Source organism: Botrytis porri, assembly GCF_014898465.1.
Source record: "Botrytis porri strain MUCL 3234 chromosome Unknown BPOR_014, whole genome shotgun sequence".
NCBI lineage: Eukaryota > Fungi > Ascomycota > Leotiomycetes > Helotiales > Sclerotiniaceae > Botrytis > Botrytis porri.
The window spans coordinates 970,005-988,206 of NW_024066088.1; the positions used below are offsets into that span (position 1 = coordinate 970,005).

Here is an 18,202-nt window from a genome sequence, read left to right on the forward strand (position 1 = left end):
CTGCATGAACATGGGTTAGATTTGAAAGTGCACACAAGAGGGGCGGGACTAAAACAACCCGACCGAGAGCAATCCATTCAATGGAAAGCTGTCCTCAATTGAAAATGCGACTGACTGTCTGAGACTTGAAGGACTGAGAGTTTTCCAAAATTACAAATATCTTCTTCTTACTTACATATTCTCTCTGAAATCAAATTGGGTGCTTTTGTCGGAGGGCCTTTTGAGGAGAGAAGCTATATGATCGATTCTTCATTCGTTTTTATATTCCCACATTCCATTTGAATGTATTTCTGAAAGATCCTCCAAATTCAATTTCACACGCCGCAAGGCTACTCCGCCTAACACAATAATAATACAACTTTTTACAACATTCAGCAAAATGCCTGCAAAATCTAGGTTTACAAGGCTAGATGCCTTTACTAAAACGGTCGATGAAGCAAGAGTGCGCACAACTTCAGGAGGAATTGTAACGATAGCTTCATTGCTAATCGTCTTGTACCTGGCATTTGGAGAATGGGCGGATTACAGGAGGATAACAGTACATCCTGAGCTCGTAGTTGACAAGGGAAGAGGTATGTTATACTTGAGATTTAATGAGACTCTTGGAAGTGGAAACTAATCATTATTTTTCTTTGCAGGTGAAAAGATGGAAATTCATTTGAACATTACTTTTCCAAAGATTCCTTGCGAACTTCTCACGCTGGACGTAATGGACGTTTCCGGAGAACAGCAAGTTGGTGTTATGCATGGAGTTAAGAAGGTTCGATTGGGTCCTCAAGAAGAAGGTGGAAAAGTCATTGATATCAAGGCCTTGGATCTGTATGTATTTCCCCATCGTAACTCCCCGGGTCGTGACTGATATCATGTAGTCATAATGCCGAAGAGTCAGCAACTCATCTTGATCCGGATTACTGCGGTGCATGTTACGGTGCTACCCCTCCTTCGAATGCGCAAAAGCCAGGCTGTTGTAATACATGTGACGAAGTACGAGAAGCATATGCGTCAGTTTCATGGGCTTTTGGCCGAGGAGAAAATGTCGAACAATGCGAGCGTGAACATTATGGCGAACGTTTGGATTCACAACGTAAAGAAGGATGTCGCATCGAAGGTGGTCTCCGGGTAAACAAGGTCATTGGGAATTTCCACATTGCTCCTGGTCGCAGTTTTACCAATGGCAATATGCATGTTCACGACCTTAACAATTTCTTCGATACACCAGTTCCCGGCGGTCACGTATTTTCTCATCACATCCATTCTCTTAGATTTGGACCAGAGCTTCCAGAAGAAGTTACCAAGAAGTTGGGCACAGATTCTATCATTCCATGGACCAATCATCACCTGAACCCTCTCGATAACACGGAACAAATTACTCATGAGGCTGCTTACAACTTCATGTACTTTGTAAAGGTTGTTTCAACTTCATACCTTCCTCTTGGCTGGGAAACCAATTACAATAGCAGGCCACATGACGCAAGCGTGGATATCGGAACTTATGGACATTCTGATGACGGAAGTATTGAAACTCATCAGTACTCTGTTACTAGCCATCGCCGAAGTCTCAATGGCGGTGATGATTCCGCTGAAGGCCACAAGGAAAAGCTGCACGCACGTGGTGGAATCCCCGGTGTTTTCTTCTCATATGTAAGTTTCCCATAATATGTTAATCTACACAGCTACTAATTATACTCAGGATATCTCACCCATGAAGGTCATTAATAAGGAAGAGCGAACCAAAACGTTAGCAGGTTTCTTGACAGGTCTCTGTGCAATTGTCGGAGGTACATTAACCGTCGCGGCAGCAGTAGACCGTGGTGTATATGAAGGCGCAACTAGATTAAGAAAGATGCAAACAAAGAATCTGTAGTCGGGGTTGTGTGACTATTCTTGCGTTCTTGGGAGCTGGGCATCGGGTATTGGAGTTTAGAGGGATGGGAGAGGGACTGTGTACATTGAATATAGGAATTTACTACGATTTTACTCTTTTTTTTTTTTTTTTTTTTCTGAGGCAGCAAATATAAAAATCCTCTTCTATTAATGTTTTTGAGATTTTGAGGAGGTTTTGTGGATGGATTGTGCATGTATGTGTGTGAAGTTTTATGGCTTGAATTTTGAAACATACGGGAGGCACGGGGAGGACACCCGGTTCTCGGGTGGAGTTTGTGGATGTATATGTGTGTGTGTGTATCAGATAACGGAAATGTAAGGGTAAGGGGTTTGGTGTAGCGTTGTCGATGGGTTTCGGGATTTGATGGGAGGATAGAACGGGGTGGGATGGGGTGGGTTGGCTTGGCTTCTGATAGGTGAGTATTTTACTGTTTGTGTATCTATCTATTTATTTACTTAATCTTTATGGAGTATTTATGGAGTAGACTTGGGGATTGGAATGTAGGGTATGTATATATATGTATGTATGTATATATGTATGTATGTATGTATGTATGTATGTATGCATGTATGTATGTATGTATGTATGTATGTATGTATGTATGTATGTATGTATGTATGTATATAGGGTAGTAGGTAGATAAATAGATAGATAAGTAAAGTGTAGATGGGATGGGATATGATGTGATGTGAAGGGTGGATGAGATGGGACTTGAATGTCAATATCTATGTATGTAGATGATGATGGTGATGATGATGATGATTGAAGTGTATATATATTACTGATTTGATGGTTTGGATCCGGAGTTGAAGAGTTGAAGAGTTGATATTTTGACATGTAGAGAGAGAGGTAGAGAGGTAACATTTGCACGGATAGGGATCATGGGATTGATATCAGATAATTGTGATTGGATGGTTTGGGGGTTAAAATGATTTCAGTGGTTGCACGAAGTATGGAAGGATAGGTGGATGCGTATAGGGGTTCGAATCTGGGGAAATAGATGGATGGCTGATGGGTTGGGTTGAGGGTTGAGGGTTGATACTATATGTATGTACTCGAGTTTGTATATGTATATATAAATGAAGAGGAAATACCGGTAGATAGATATAGTAATGGGATAGATTATATGATGCAGATTAATATTTTATATATAAAGAAGTTTGGGGAAGTGCGAGAAGGGGGATTGGGGGATTGGGGTTTCGGGAATTTGGAGTGGGATGGGATGGGATGGGATGGGATGAGAGGGGATTGTTGATGTTGACGACAATGGATGTGTATGAGTGTGTGTGTGTGTGTGTATAATGTATATTGCTGGGAGTGAGATTGGGACGTTTGGATAGGAGGTGTTCGTTTTGAGGTGTATGATGTCGTGTTTGAAGTTTTAGATAGATATAGTATCGTATTGGAAGCTTAGTAAAGAATTAGACATCGGTCTAACTTACATGGGTGTCCGTTTTGAAGTCTATAATGTTGTATTTGAAGTTTTAGGATGGAGTATGGAGTATGGAGTATAGAATTACCTAAGTAGTATCGTTTAGATCTTTAGTAAAGAATTATACATGTGCCTACATGGATGTCCGTTTTGAAGTCTATGATCGTATTTGAAGGTCTAGAATCTAGATAGATACGGTATCGTATCTGAAGCTCTAGTGAAGAATGAGATGGGTGTCTAATCGACGCTATAGGTGCACCAAAGTAATAAAAACAGAAAAATCTGGTCTGAATACGAGATATGTATTGTGAGAGAGAAAGAAAGCGCAGCTCGCTTGATCAATACTCCGGTATACGATATACTATGGATGTCGGTATGCAAACTGTACATCAAATCGGTTTAACCCCTATGCTCTGGCGTTTTTCTTCACTTGTACCTAGGGAGCATCAGCCAGAAACTTTATGAAATTCTCCTCCTCGTGAGTGTTGATTCTTCAGTCTTCAGTTTGACCTGACCCCCTTATTATTATTTTTCATCAATCAGTTTCTTCAGATCTCTATAGCTATTCCCTACCTAGCACTCATTATTTCATGTGGTGGAGGAGATGGTGCTCAGTAGATACTAGATAGCTAGGTAGTCGTAGTTTCAACTCCACATGTTAGATATTTCAGGTGATTCGATATTGAATTGAGTGGATGATTGGATGATGGACCTAGGTTCGATGTGACGAATAGGAAAGACGGAATGAGATGTGTAGTGGGGGGAGAGAGAGATGATTTGTTTATTATTAGCATCATCTCCTTCTAGTTCACAGTTCACAGTTCACAGTTCACAGTTCACAGTTCACAGTTCACAGTTCACTAGGTTTGAAAGTAGCAGCGGGTAGATGAAGTGGATCGATGTTAATATAAAGACCTAGATGGTACGGAGGAGTGGTCATTAGGGTTATATGTGAACTTTCTGTTCCTGGCATCTCTTTCTTTTTTTCTCCTTCTCGTTGCTCCATGGAAAATTTCCCTTGGCTTGGCTTTCTACCATCTTACTTGACCTTGCTTGACCTTACCTTCTTGCCTGACCTGACCTTTTATCCGTATTTCCTCCACCCTTCTTGAATCTTCCACCCCCCTTCCACTCTTCATCATCACAACTTATTATTATTATTATTACTTACATGTATTGTTCTTTTATGATCTGCCAAGCGTTGCTATGAATGGCCAGCCCAATCCCTTCTTCTCCTTCTTCTCATTCCATCTACTCTTCTAGCCACAGTCAGAACATCTCTTTCCCTCACGGCGACTAATCATCGTGATACGAGAAAGATTCCTTTGGTCATTGGACACCTTTTCTATCTTCTCTCTTCTCTCTTCTCTTACTCGAATCTTGATGAACTGTGATTTTTATGTTGTTATCTAACGTTACATCTTTCCAATATCATCGAAGCCTTCTTCATCAAGGGGCAACTCCACAGTACAACATCCCTTTCCTCTAAGGCCAACAATCTATTTGGTCAATTCTTTCGTGCATATCGGGGATCACAACAGATTGAGGGGGGAAAATAGGGAAAATAGGGAAAACCAAAATAAATAAAAAAGAGGAAATTACCAACGGCAAGAAAATCTGCAAATGATGCCTGTTCGAAACTGCAGCGAGAAAGAATCATTACAAACATTATTGGTATTATCGTATCTATTCTAATCATTTCTGCAACATCTTCTCGTGGTTGAATACTACCGCCAAAAGTTTCTCAATAATAAAAATAAAATAAAAAAAAGCCAAACAACATCCCATCTCATTCCTTCATTCAATCATCACTCAATCCAACCTTCAATCTCCAATCTCCAATCTCAGATCTCAAATTTGCTCAATCGAAATACATTCATTTTAACTTGCGTTACATCCAAATCATAAACGCTAATTCACTCCTTCATTTTACTGGTACGATTCAATTCAATTCAATTCAATTCAATTCAATCCAATTCAATTCAATTCAGTTCCCTTCGGTTTTGTTCAATACATACTCGATACAATACCATTTGTCATTTCTAAACTTTTTCTTGACGACTTCGCTCTTTCGACTTTCCACTTTCCACTTTCGACTCTCGAGCTTTTGAACTTCCAAAACTTATCATTCACGGCCCGTCACCATCTCCTTACATTATCGCATATATTCGAAATCCACATCTACCAGCTTCAGACCCAACATATCACGAGAACTTTTGACTGCGCCCCCTCCCCATTCACTAACATCTCTCAAACGTTTGATGTTCCCTTGATCATATCTACTGCAGCTACAACGTCTTCTCTACTGTGAATCAACAGTACAATACCAACAAAGGATCGCACCCTGATTACAAAATATAACACAAGATTTCTGGAAATTATCTACAAACTCATGGGAAGGATAGAACAATTTGGACATAGAAAGTCATTCACCAACCGGCGACATGGCTAAAAGACCCAATTTCATTGACCTCCGGTCACAATCGCATGGGGCAATGGGTAGTAGCAGTAATGGTTTGCCATCCCCGTCGCTGCGCTCATTACCTTCCCCCCGTTTACACGTAGCTGGAGATATTCCGCCCGAACTTTCACCCTTGGATGCGTTCGCGGCGCAAAGTCGACTCTTGGCTAGACAGTTGAATGAAAGTACCAATGGGGGAAAGCGCATAAGTCGTCTGCCACCACTCACAATCGCGAACTCTCTTGGCCAATCTCGACTCGGAAGTTTGCGATCTGCCTCTGCCGAAAGACTTGCAGATTCCCCTCTGGCCCAGATGTCTCCTACAGAATCTCCTGCTTCTGCTGGCCCGGGACAACAACTAACAGAGGTCGAGGCACCTATATTCAGACCAATTTCGGTACATCCTGAGGTGGGAAAAATTCCCGATACTCCAGTATTCGATGTAATTCCTGAGAAGGAAGAGGGATTTCGAGGCAGAAGACCACCTCCAAGTCCGACTCCGAAGGAACCACAGAGCATGTTTGGAGCTAGGAGAGATCTCTCGCCAGCGCCCATAGACCAAGATCCTCGTCGACTTCAACATAGACCTGGAAGGTCACCATCTGATGCCCCGTATCGGGGACGGTTATCTCCACAGCCATCTCGTTCGCCTTCAGCTCCACATCAAGGACGTAACAATCTTAGACCCGAACGTTCTCCTTCTGCTCCCAATAATGGACCTGGTAGATCACCTAGACCGGGTCGTTCGCCATCTGGCCCTCACAATGATCGAGCCCTGAGGCCTGAACGTTCGCCATCTGCTCCTCAACAACGTATGGGTAGGCCAGGTCGATCTCCTTCAGACGGTCCATTTAGAGGGCCACGTTCACCCAGACCTGGTCGTTCTCCTTCCGATGCCCCATCTCGACCTAGTCAGGAATCGATGCGCCAGCGAGCACTTAGAGGACCTGACGGCTCTTTAGCCGTAGGCGGTTATGGCCCACGAGCTTTGGCACCACCACGAGCACCATTCGCGCAAAGAGCTCCTAGTTCTAGATCTATGTCAATGGAGAGCTCAGATGATGACCACTCACTATCACACGATTCTCCTCAACGTAAACTTTCTTCAACAAGTGCCATGTCAAGCACACCAAACTCTCCTTCTTTCAACTCCTCAGTACCACGATCTCCATCTGTGAGCTCCGACTATTCTGTAGACCACACACATCTCCCCAGACCTGCATTCAACTTCTCTCGGCCAATTAGTAGATCGAGCAATCACCCAATGGAAGACAAACCAACAATACCTTCCCGACAGGCATCTTCTGATAGCCAGCCTTCATTTATTCTTACGGATGATACTGCTCATACTCCTGTGAGTATGCATAGTGAAGGATTTCCGGATCACAACCTTCTCAGCGAGGGAGCTGCACCATCTTATGTATACTCGACGTTCAATCTGCCCAGAGGCAAGATGTTACAAAGAAATTCGGCAATTTTCCAAGAAGGACAGCCGCAAGCTCAATTTGTTTTTGAGCAACAACCCCCTGCCTTCCTAGGCAGTAATCAAACGATTGAAGGCGGACCTCCGCCATCACCTCCATCTCGACCATCGACTTCTTCCAAGCCAGATATTTCACATTTACGTCCTTCCTTAGAGCAGGGCTCTGAACCCACAACATTGGCGGAAAGAGGACGAAGCTTAACAGACCCTAGTCATCTTCCATCACCATTCGACGCACCCCCAACCTTACATAAAGATGGAGCGAAAAAGGACAACCACGCACCATCGATTGCCTCTTCAAATACTACAATAAAAGCTCGCTCGCAACATTCACTAGCTTCATCGGCCGAAATGTCTGGAGAGGAACATGTTGCGAAAGCTATCGAGTATCATGAAGCTGGTTCTCTAACCAAATCCACCTATCATCTACGTCTTGCAGCCAGGCAGAATCATCCTACGGGTATGCTTCTCTATGCACTCGCTTGTAGACATGGCTGGGGTATGCGACCTAATCAGAGAGAAGGTGTAGCTTGGTTGAGAAAAGCTGCGGATTCGGCTAGCCTTGAGGTTGCCGATGACGAAGATACGGCAAAGGATGGAAAAGCTGTCGATGTTTTGGAAAGGAAAACTAGAAAGGCTCAATTTGCGCTTAGCATTTATGAGTTGGGAGTCAGTCATATGAATGGTTGGGGTATCGAACAGGACAAAGCTCTTGCTTTGAGATGCTTTGAGATTGCTGGATGTGAGTTTTATTCTATTTTTGAGGTAGTGCAAATGCATATTGAGACAAGGTACTAACAGTTTGAATAGCTTGGGGTGATGGCGATGCTTTAGCTGAAGCGGGATTTTGTTACGCGCAGGGAGTGGGGTGTAAAAAGGACCTTAAGAAGAGTGCCAAGTTTTATCGGGCAGCGGAAAGTAAGGGGATTAGTATGATTGGGAATAGTTGGTATGTTTTCTTCTCTTTTAAATCTAAGATGCGATATCTGGCGGGTGCAAGCGCAAAGATATTGGACTTGGAGTGGATGAAATATCGAATATATCTAACGCGAAACAGGATCTACAAATCCAAATACAATGATGATGGAAAAGAGGATGTCAGTGGTTCGCCGAATGGAAAAAAGGGTGGAAAGGATGGTCATAAGAGACATCTTTTCGGGAGAACTAAGTGAGATAGATGCATGGAAAGATATGAAGTACTAGTGGAGCTTAGTGTGGATACTGTTGATATTTAGGGAAAGGCTTCCATGGAGGCAAGATAAATATTTGAGGGGTTTTCTTTGAGTTTTTTTTCTTCTTCTCTTCTTCTTCTTCTTCTTTTTAAGCATTTCTTGTGTCTGTTGTTTTCTTTCCGCTTCTTCACGGCGGAGAAAAGTGAAAATGCCTAGGGAAAAGGGGATTGTTGGTACATTAATGATTCTGCTTTACTCGTTCGTGTTTCGTTTCATGTAAGGCGTTTGTTCACATACCATTTCTAGTAGTCCGATTCTTCATATGGGTGGGCTGGGCGTTTAGGTTGGGTTGGGTTAGGTTAGGTTAGGTTAGGATTCCTTCCAATGGGTGGATGGGTTGAAAGGAGGAAAATTTGAAAATTAGAGGGATGGGATGGGGAAGGGAAGTGTAGGGTAGAGTAGTTTAGTGCAGATTTATGATGAATCTTGTGTGTATTGTGTATGTGCCGTATACTGTGTATGTGTGTATGTACCATGTATATACACACCTAATGGTAGCGTGGGGATTGTGAAGTACAGAAGTGAGTGTTGTGAAGCAGAGACGTGAGTGAAGTGAGGTGAAGTGAAGTGCTAAAAAAAGAACGAAAGAGCAGTGGCAGAGTAGCCAGTAGTGAAATCGAATCAGTAGCGAAAATGAATGAGAAGAGCTGTAAGTACCTTAGTGGAGGTTGCTGGTTTTTTATCATATTGTCTGAACTGTATAAAATTATTGAAATTGTGTTTAAATGTAAACTGTATTTTTAAATTTAAACTATATAACGTAGTTCACCAGCATGTAGGCCATATCACTATATGAGCCACTTCATTTTATATATAAAATTCGTTTGTATGTAATTATACACTTTCTTTATGAATCAATAGCATTTTCCAAAAACTTTATTTTTCAATTATTTCAAAAATCTAATTCTTTTTTTCAAAATTTGAATTACTATGAAAGTTATGAAAGAATAAGAGTTTTCGTAATATAAAGTAACGTAGTTTATCAGCATGTAACCCATATCAGCATATAGCCTATTTTCATCTCAATTTATATTTTCAAATCTATATTATTCAATAACAATTGAATTAATTGATTAAGATTATTAAGAATCTAATAATCTAGGATCTATTATATTATTCTAATAGATTTTTGTATTATAATCTGTCTTTTTATATTTACTATAATATTAATTAGAAAATACTTTCTTATTAAAATTTCTTTTTTTTTTATATTTGTTATATTGAATCTAAATATCAACCTTTTATTAAGATAATATATCAAAAGCCTTTTATTTAATAAGTATTCCTTCTTAATATAATTAAGTTTTTTTATATATATTAATACTTACTTAATATTTCATTTACTTTTTGAAGTGTATGAATCTTTATAGTCAAAAGTATATTTTTATAAGCTAATCTTTTTGTACTTTTAATTAGAATTAGTACAATCTCGAATATAAATGTAAGGAAGCTTAATTGATAATAAATTATTTAAGATTTAATTAATATTAATTAAAAAAAAAAGCTTTTATTGAATTATAAGGAGTTTAAAAGATTTATTAATTTAGATGAAAAGCAAGGAAGGTAAATATACAAATTCGAATATTTAATTTCAAGAATATAGTTTTAGAATTAAATAGAATTAAACCTATTCCTTGAAATCTTGATTTTATATTTTGAAAGATAATTGATTCCTTATATACAATTTTAAAAGCTATAAAGAATTTAATCTTTGAAATATAATTAATATATACCTTAATAAATCTATCAATTTGACTACTATATAAACATTTAAATTGCTAAAATAATCAATATCAAGTAATTAAATTAAATGATTTAAATATAATAGTAAATATAAATATATAATATTATTCTCTTTATAATATACTTGAAAAACTACTAATTAATAGCTTTCATACTTATTTAATACTAACATTCGATAATTACTCTTCTTTAATTTTTAATATACTTGTTAAAGTATTTCAATTATTTTAAATCTATTTTATTATTTATTCACTTATTAAATATAAATTTAATAATTTATTTTATAAAAAAATTTATTTCAATATACCAATTAAAAAGATAAACTTATCCTTAAACTATTAAAAATAAAGGAATAATTTTACTCTCTTCATTTCCGCATATTATTACTATAACCTATTCTCAATTACCTAATTATACTAATTTGTTTTTATTATGTTTTTTAGCATTAATAATAATCATTACTATACATATAATCCCTATTATAAAGTTTATTTTATTAAAATTATAGAAATTTCTATTTAAAATGTTATATTTTACTTATATATTTATAATTAATTAAAATCATTTTTTAATAAGCTTAAAATCCTTATAAAAAGCTTTTTGAAAATTATAAATATAACTAAAATATGTTTTTAATTTAATTCAATACTTTACAAATCAATACACCTAAAGCTTTTTAATATTCTTTATATTCTTTAATTCAAAAATATAATTTATTATATTTTTCATATTCTTAAATTTAAATAAAAAAAACTTTCGAATTTATATTAAATATATATTTAATAATAATATTCTTTTCTAATTTTAAAAGATTATAAGATTTATATTAATATTCTATATAAAGAGTAAAATTGTTAATTCTATATAATAATATTATATGTAGGATATTATATATATTAATAATCTTTCGAATGCTTTGTTTTTTGTCTTTTCGAATAGCTTTGATGACAAGGAGTATACAGACTTTTTAATTATTCGAATTTATAATAGATTGTTGATAAAATATGTATTGAAAAAGAAAGATATAAATTGAAATGAAAATGAACTATATACTAATATGAGTTATATGCTGATAAACTACGTTATAATAATTTCAAGCTAAAATGAATTATTTTTTAAAAAGAAATGCTAAATATTATAAACACTTTATTTTTATTGTAATTTTTTATATATAAAAAATATTAAAAAATATTAAAAAATATTAAAAAATAAATATTAAGAAGATCTTGATTTTGATGCATTTTCGAAGTGGCCTATATGCTGATGAACCACGTTTACTCTATTTATAATGTACTATTTTGATTGGGTTACTGGAGACTGCTTGCGTGAGGTTTTGTGAGGGGGTTGCTGGAGTTGTGGTTGTGGTTGTGATTGTGATTAGTGGGTTGGTAAATTTATTTGCGAGGGAAGTATTGGTATCAATCGGTGTGGGATTGTGGGAAATGGGGAGATGTCTGGTTTATTGGGTGGTTATTGTAAGGGTGTGAGATGTGAGAGGCGGGATGTGAGAGGGGAGAGAATAGAATAGTATATTCATCATGATCAAAGAGTGAGTATATAAGTATGAAACTTGCGAATCTAGGTAGTAATCCAGTAATCTAAATAAGGATGGGTATATATTCTACAAAAAAGGTAATCAATCAAACAATATCCTTTTCAAAATCAACCAGTTTCAATTTCCTCGCATCCTTAAAATGATACTGCGCAACTTTACTCCTAACCAAGAATCTCGCTGCCGCACTGTCTCTTTCAAGCGTGACATACCCCCCCGAGCCATTCTCATCAGCTTCCAACAATCCATTCAACAGCTCTTCAGCCAATTCGCGCATTTCAGCTGCCGCGGCACGTGTTTCGTCCCATTCTTCTTCTTCTTCTTCCTCGTCATCGTCTTGGTCGAGAGAAGGTTTGGGACCCCAGATTTCATCGATGCGACGCTGGCGTTTATCCATATTTGGCTTTTCCTTTGGCTTTTTGGGTTTTCCCTGCGTGCTGAAACCGGCGATGAGGGTTTGCGGGGTGATGGAGAGCATTTCGCCTACGATGGGGCCGCCCAGTTCTTCGGCCGCGAGCATGGATGCGAGATGTGTATCGATGAAGGCATTGAATGCGCGGATGAGATTGCCGGTTTCGGTGTCGTAGTGTGTTTTGCCTGTTTGGAAGGAGGATTGCAGCTCGGAAAAGATTTGGGAGGGGGATTTTTGGGTTCGTTGCGTGAGTTGGGTTGTGAGGGTGGAAATGCGCGATTGGAGCGTGCATTGGATGGAGAGGGCATCTTGGTGGTCGGATTTTTCTTTTTGGAGGAGGGTGGTGGTGCTGGTGAGGTCATGTGAGCTGGTGGTTATGCATTCTTGGGTTTCTTGGATGCAGTATGTGGTGGTGCGGTGGGCGAGGAGAGCGGGGAGGGCGGATTTGGGGGGTGGGAGCCAGGGGGTTGAGGCGGAGAGGGTATCGTATGCTTTTTTCAGAGCGCGGAGTTGGTGGAGGTGAATTTTGGGGTCGGGTGATGGCCCGGAAGATATGGGGATTGAGGTATTTGCTCGGAGCTAGGGTGGATTATTAGCTTGAGGTTTTTGGAAAGTGATATGGTAGAGAGTGAAAACCCACCTTTGCAAGTGCGGCTTCTTGCTGCTTGACTCGATCTTGAAGATCTTGGAGGGTTTGGTCTAGACGCGTTGTATATGCGGCGGAGATTCGAGCGTCTTGATCAATATCCATGATAAATAGAGTGTGCAAGGGGTTACAAGTTTGATTCTTGACAATTGATTGAAATTGTCTTAATTGATCCTTTCAATCATCTCATTCAATTCTCGATCGACAGCAACTTGAGAACTTGAGACAAGGAGCAGAGGGAGAAAATGTAGCGTGTTTCGATTTGACAGCCAAAAACACGTGCAACCTGGAATGCTCTGATTGTATGTATGTGCACGGATATATTAAGTCGTGACAAGCAGACGAGTTTCTAGGTATATTGAAGAAAAGGAGCGGGCCGAAAAGGGATATGGGATTATGTCAAAGATGCGGGCGGGGAAGTGAAGTATGATTTGGTGAATAGATGATGAATAATTGATGAATAATTGATGAATAATTGAAGTCTTGACTCGTAAATAGCACTGGGGTCTTTTTCTTGTAATTCAATGAGTGAGGTGAAGTTATAATATCTATCTACCTAGGTATCATTACCGGTACTACCTATGAACCTTTTGAAAGATTAAACGTACGAAGTAAACCTCAGGCACAATCACTCACATTTTATGCAAGCATTAATGCAGACCTCCTCATCAGACCAAAAACAGACAGCATAACTTTTTCGACGCTAGTGAAGCTTCCCTCGCATCTCAGATCTACCGCCCCAGTACCGCGTAAGGTTCTTCCCTTTCCTGTTTGCTACTCTGCTACTTTCTTTTGAAATATCTACCCAACAGCTAGGTATTCTACTACTTCTCTTTAAATCATCTTCTTCTCCTTCCCCTGCCTTTTCTTCATTGAAATATTATCCTTCTCATCATCTGAACGACTTCTTCAATTAAGTCGCTCAATCTATCTACATCAACCACCATCCTCGGGAAATAAAGATCTACGCGATTTTCAACCTCTTCGAATTTCACCTCCATCTACTCTTTGTCGCTTCTCCATCTCCATCTCCATTTCCATCTCCATCTCCATCTCCATCTCCATCTCCATCTCCATCTCCATCTCCATCTCCATCTCCATCTCCATCTCCATCTCCATCTCCATCTCCATCTCCATCTCCATCTCCTGCAACCTTCAATCAACACGCAGCAAACTAAACAATCATCGAAATTGATATCTGGGAACGTAATCCAGTACTTTGAAAAAGAAAAGCATCAAGACAACGATAACTTGGAATCGTTGGTGGAAAAGCTCAAGGTTTGAGGATAGGTCCCTAATACTGCTTTTTTCTTCCCCCAAAAAAAATTAAGAGGATTCTTCAAAATCAGTTATCTTCACCTCCAAAACCCTCACATCCATCACAATCACAGAAACTATTCGCCCTCCTTCCAACTTCCAAGCAGATCCCTTTCCAGAGTTTGCAGGTCTATTACAAGTTGTTGTTTTACACCACATCTGCTTCCTCCCCTATCGACACATCTTCTCTTATTCGCAGTCCCCGTCAAAGCACACGCTCCATTCCCTGCTTCCTACCTCCGACCCCAACACCAGCACGTTTTCCTTCGAAGACTCTTCTGGTGTACATAAAAAAGCGATCAATCCAAATAGTCATTTGACTTATCTTTCAATCCCGTTCCGATCACTATTCAACTTAAAGTGAAACAAATACAAGAGAAGAGATTAACCAAATAGCAAACGAAAATGTCGGCCTCACCTACAACAGCTCCTACCCAATCTACAAAACGTCCTCTTGAGGATCCATCATCCCCTTCAGCACCAAGCGATCAACCAGATGCTAAGCGTCCCGCCTTAGATAAGATTGTAAAAGGTGAAGATGGTTCAGAAAAGAAACCATCGGTCATCGAAACCGAGCTCCCAGTCCTCACCAACCCAAATGGAGATGCGAAACCTGATGAAGCCAATGGAATAAAAGAAGAAGTAAAGGATGCCCAGGGGGATACTGAGGTTGCTGATGCTCCTACTACGGAAGCAACACAACCAATCCAAACAACGGTTCCTACTAAAACCGAGGGCACTTCTTCAGGAAATGCTCTCCCACACGACGAGAGCGGATGGATACATGTTCGGTCCGTAATTACAAGTGCCGAAGCTGCTACCGTTATTGGCAAGGGAGGGGAAAATGTTTCCTTGGTCCGAAAGCTTTCCGGTGCAAAATGTACCGTCAGCGATTATCAAAAGGGTGCAGTGGAAAGAATTTTGACTGTCAGTGGTGTTGTTGATGCAGTAGCTAAGGTATGTTTGCTCGTTTCGATATTCGAAGAAATATAACTAATTTTTTGAAGGCATTTGGTTTGATAATTCGAACATTGAACAATGAACCTCTCGAAGCTCCTTCGGACTCTACCTCGAAGACATACCCTCTTCGCCTTCTTATTCCACATATCTTGATTGGTTCTATAATTGGTAAAGGTGGTGTTCGGATCAAGGAGATCCAAGAAGCTTCAGGGGCTCGTCTGAATGCTTCCGATTCGTACCTTCCACTGTCAACTGAGAGATCACTTGTGGTTCTTGGTGTTGCAGATGCCGTTCATATTGCAACTTATTATGTGGGAAGCACATTGTTTGAACAATTGACTGAGAGATTCGGTGGTCCTGCTGCATCTGCTTACGCATCAAGAAGTGGTGGACCTGCAGGTGTGGTCCCAGGTGGTATGCAGGTTGTTCCATATGTTCCACAACCAGCCGGTGGAAACTATGGTCACCCTGACAACCATCGTCGTTCTGACCGTGGATCTCACCATACTCCTGGAAACAGCTATGCCCAACCATACGGTCAAGGACAAGCACCTCACCAACAGCCAGCTGCTGCTGCACATTACGGTGGACACGCTTCTCCAGCCGTTGGCGGTTATGGTGGAGTGGGCCCACAACAACCACAACAAGCTGGCCACGCTGTTCCTCAACCACATGGTGCTACTGGCCCACAAGGTCAACCTATGCCAGGTGCTATCCCTGGTCAACCCCTAACACAACAAATCTTCATTCCAAATGATATGGTTGGAGCTATAATTGGTAAAGGTGGTGCCAAGATTAATGAAATCAGACAATTCAGTGGCAGTGTCATTAAGATTAATGAGCCGCAAGACAATTCAAACGAGAGACTAGTCACAATTACAGGAACAGCAGAGTGTAATCAAATGGCCTTGTAAGTTTTCCCCATTTTCACTCTTATTTTCATAATACTAATATATCAATAGATACATGCTCTACTCGAGGCTAGAGAGTGAACGCCACAGAGCTTCAAGCTAGATTTAAATTGATATATGAAAAGGGTTAGATATGGGCAAGGAAAAGGAATTCCTTTGGCAATATGTGTTATTAACAATCAGAAAGGAATCTTTTTATGGATGTTAGTGGCCTGGTTGGCGGAATGGTGGCTTGCTTGCTTTTTCATGGCGTATATTTCCCTTGGGAGTGAAAAGATCTCTCTAAGCAATTGATAAGAAAAGTCAATGATGGGAGGATGAGAATCTGATTGATTGATTGATTGATTGATGGGAATCTGACCCACGATTTGTATGGGAAATCAAGTGCATGGAAACGAGAATGATGGGACAGATGCTAATAGGGAAACTGGTATGCAAGGAAAATCATGATGCGTGATGCATGATAGGCTAGGGTGACATGAATTGTGAACAGTGCTATGTTATAATGATATGAGGTTCTTTTGATTGTGTTTGTGGGATTGGTGATAGATTTGAGATAGAGGTGAGCTGAGGTGAAGCCAGGTGAGATGGAATGATGATGTATATACGAATTGGTGATGTTTGGATTACTACCTGAGTGTGTTGTGTCGTGTGTGTGATATTTTGCCATCTGGCTTGGATCACTAATATCTGTTGACTTGATGATTTGATATTGAGATGTTGATTTGTTGAAGCTAGGTACTCTCGCGGGTGACAGGCAAAGTAGTATATGCAAATTTATTAGAGAAATATTCAACTTTCTAGAATTCAATAGAAAATCAACCTATCAGAATATTGTTAAAATGATAACGTAATTTAAAATTGAGTAGCCCATATCACCGAATGACTCATTTCAAAATACATTAAAATTACATGTTTTTTAATATTTATATTTTAATAACTAAACATTATTTTTAAAAAAGAAAAAAACTTTAAATAATAATAAAAAATAAGCTTTTGAAAAATTTAGTTTTTATACAAATATTCTTATTACAATATTGAATAAATCAAAATTGTTACGAGTTTTATTGTAAAAATATTAAAAACAAATTAGATTTTTATATGTTACGACGTCAACTACATGATCTGTAGTTGCCCTCGTGCCTCAGGCATAGACCACTAGCGTGCCCTGCTTCCTATAAGTAGAGTCTTACTCTTCTATAGCTCTTTTATTCTTATAATATAATATAAGTCTTTACTCGTATTCTAACATTATAATAATTATATAATTAAATATTATATCTTAAATTCTAAAAAAATTATATTAATAAATAAATAAAGTATACGATTATATATAGACGAATTTTATATATATTTAAAGTAGATTATTTAGTAATATAAATTACTCGATGTTAAACTATACTATACTATTTCTTTGAATTATTAATTAAATAATATGATTAGATATAGAAAAGAATTTAAATTTTGATGATAATAGGATTATATTATATTCAAGTTTAGATAAATTTATTGAAAAATTAATAACTTTAAGAAATTATAGAATATTTTAATTTTAATTAAATAATTTAAGATATTTAAATATTGTCTTTCATGATTTAAATATTATATATATAAAATTATTAATTTATAAATTAAATTAGAAAAGGTGGTTTATTAAAGTTAATAAATATTTAATAAAAAAATAAAGTATAAATAATATTTGAATTTGAAATAAGTCTAGGTTTCAATAATCAATAACTTTTGATTAAGTTAATAAATAGAAATAAAAATTAGATTTATTGGAAATTTTTAATTTGAAACATTTTTTAATAATTATCTTAGAATTTTATAATGATAATGAAATGAGCTAGTTAGGGGCTAAATACATAATCTAAAATCCTATCATAATTTTAATAGGGAAATAAACTTGTATGTGCTATTTTTCCTGTCACCCGCGAGATACTATAAAGGCACTCGGAGATAGTTAAGGGAGTTCGAAAATCAGAGTTTGGGAGATGTGATTGGCACGGCTGACATCATAAGTGTCGTGTTCAGGTTGTGTGGGGTAGCTGGAGTACCGGTACCTAGGTAAGATAAGACTTCAGATAGGTACCTATGTTAGCTGGTGGTTTGTCACTTTACTACCTAGGTATAGCTATTCCTTATTTGTTATTCATTGTATTGCTCCT

At 38.3% G+C, this 18,202-nt stretch overlaps 4 protein-coding genes across 4 annotated transcripts; 3 read left to right on the plus strand and 1 right to left on the minus strand.

Moving 5' to 3' along the window:
* Positions 1 to 379: 379 nt before the first annotated feature.
* Positions 380 to 1,864, plus strand: EAF01_009635 (uncharacterized protein; the record flags this gene model as incomplete). The annotated part of the gene is made up of 4 exons (XM_038917891.1): positions 380 to 572; positions 639 to 819; positions 870 to 1,641; positions 1,691 to 1,864. The coding sequence occupies 4 exons, from the start codon at positions 380 to 382 to the stop codon at positions 1,862 to 1,864; spliced, it is 1,320 nt and encodes a 439-aa protein (XP_038766700.1).
* A 3,897-nt stretch (positions 1,865 to 5,761) lies between these two features.
* EAF01_009636 (uncharacterized protein) lies at positions 5,762 to 8,433 on the plus strand (the record flags this gene model as incomplete). The annotated part of the gene is made up of 3 exons (XM_038917892.1): positions 5,762 to 8,003; positions 8,072 to 8,210; positions 8,319 to 8,433. 3 exons carry the CDS (start codon positions 5,762 to 5,764, stop codon positions 8,431 to 8,433), a joined length of 2,496 nt encoding a protein of 831 aa, XP_038766701.1.
* Positions 8,434 to 11,876: 3,443 nt separating this feature from the next.
* On the minus strand, positions 11,877 to 12,951 carry EAF01_009637 (uncharacterized protein; the record flags this gene model as incomplete). The annotated part of the gene is made up of 2 exons (XM_038917893.1): positions 11,877 to 12,779; positions 12,841 to 12,951. 2 exons carry the CDS (start codon positions 12,949 to 12,951, stop codon positions 11,877 to 11,879), a joined length of 1,014 nt encoding a protein of 337 aa, XP_038766702.1.
* Positions 12,952 to 14,568: 1,617 nt separating this feature from the next.
* On the plus strand, positions 14,569 to 16,137 carry EAF01_009638 (uncharacterized protein; the record flags this gene model as incomplete). The annotated part of the gene is made up of 3 exons (XM_038917894.1): positions 14,569 to 15,120; positions 15,171 to 16,033; positions 16,086 to 16,137. The coding sequence occupies 3 exons, from the start codon at positions 14,569 to 14,571 to the stop codon at positions 16,135 to 16,137; spliced, it is 1,467 nt and encodes a 488-aa protein (XP_038766703.1).
* Between the last annotated feature and the right edge of the window lie 2,065 nt (positions 16,138 to 18,202).